The 1,032-nt window shown below is 45.3% G+C and overlaps 1 protein-coding gene across 1 annotated transcript in view; it reads right to left on the minus strand.

The window, feature by feature from the left end:
- LOC101847859 (A disintegrin and metalloproteinase with thrombospondin motifs 6) overlaps positions 1-1,032 on the minus strand; it is a gene marked incomplete in the record, with an annotated part of 30,085 nt that overhangs the window by 21,060 nt on the left and 7,993 nt on the right. Inside the window, 1 exon segment of the mRNA XM_013090987.2 lies at positions 205-350. Within this exon segment, the coding sequence (XP_012946441.1) occupies positions 205-350 (146 nt within the window).

Below are 1,032 nucleotides of genomic sequence, written 5' to 3' on the forward strand. Positions count from 1 at the left end.
GTGTCTCTCCTCTCTCCCACTCTCTCTCACTCTCTCTCCTACTCTCTCTCCCTCTCTCTCTCGCTCTCTATACCCTTCTTCACACCCCTCTCTCTGTCTCTCCTTCTCTTTCTCACTCTCTCTCTCTCACTCTCTCTCTCGCTCTCTCTACCCTCCTCCCTCTCCCCCATCCACAAAACAACACAATGCCTTTCGTGTACTCACTCCGGGTTGTCACACTCCCTCTCGCTGGCTGAGACGCCACCCTCACACGTGCGGGAGCAGGCCCCCCACCCTTGCCACTGGCCCCAGTTCCCGTGCACGGTCTTTGGCTCGTACTTGGGGTTACGGCACTCTCCACGGAAACACCACTGGGGAAGAAATCACGATAGGAAAAACATAATTGAAGTGTGGTTTTCCAAAAATCAGTACCGTAAGTCAAGTTTGACAAGCGTCTGATTTCATCACGATGCCTCACACATTTATAATATAAACATGACCCATTTATGTATTATTATGAGCACATGAGTATAATTTATAATGATTTAGGTTTTAACAATGCTAGAGTCCGGGATACGGAGCTTTCGGCTGTTAGCAGTGGATATGGCTGTTTCAGACAATGTATGTGTGTGGCATCGTGGTGAAACCATGCGCTTGTCAAAATTGACTTACTGAGTTTAGGAAAACCGCTCTTCAATTGTTATTATGGGTTGTCTAGCCGATATTAGTCTATGTTTTTGGTAATTTTAGTTATAAATGTGTTTGTGGATGGTTGACGGGTGCTCTGGTGTGGTTTGCTTCTTCTTTTCTTTGAACTATCTTTCGTCTTTATCGCAACTTCTTTTTTGTGTATCATCATCAGAGCTTCCCTTCATCATAATGAAGCCAGAGAGATTTAAGGAAACAGACGACCAACAACATACAGAGGAGTCTTTCCAATGATCAAAAGGGAAATCAGAGACCCACCATGTAGAGCTAAGTACCAGCACCTGGAAGATGTGTATTCTGGGTACTCCTATAAGCGGGAACAAAAATATATCACATGTCGCTGGG

The sequence above is a fragment of the Aplysia californica genome, unplaced genomic scaffold (genome assembly GCF_000002075.1).
Source record: "Aplysia californica isolate F4 #8 unplaced genomic scaffold, AplCal3.0 scaffold01776, whole genome shotgun sequence".
Taxonomy (NCBI): domain Eukaryota; kingdom Metazoa; phylum Mollusca; class Gastropoda; order Aplysiida; family Aplysiidae; genus Aplysia; species Aplysia californica.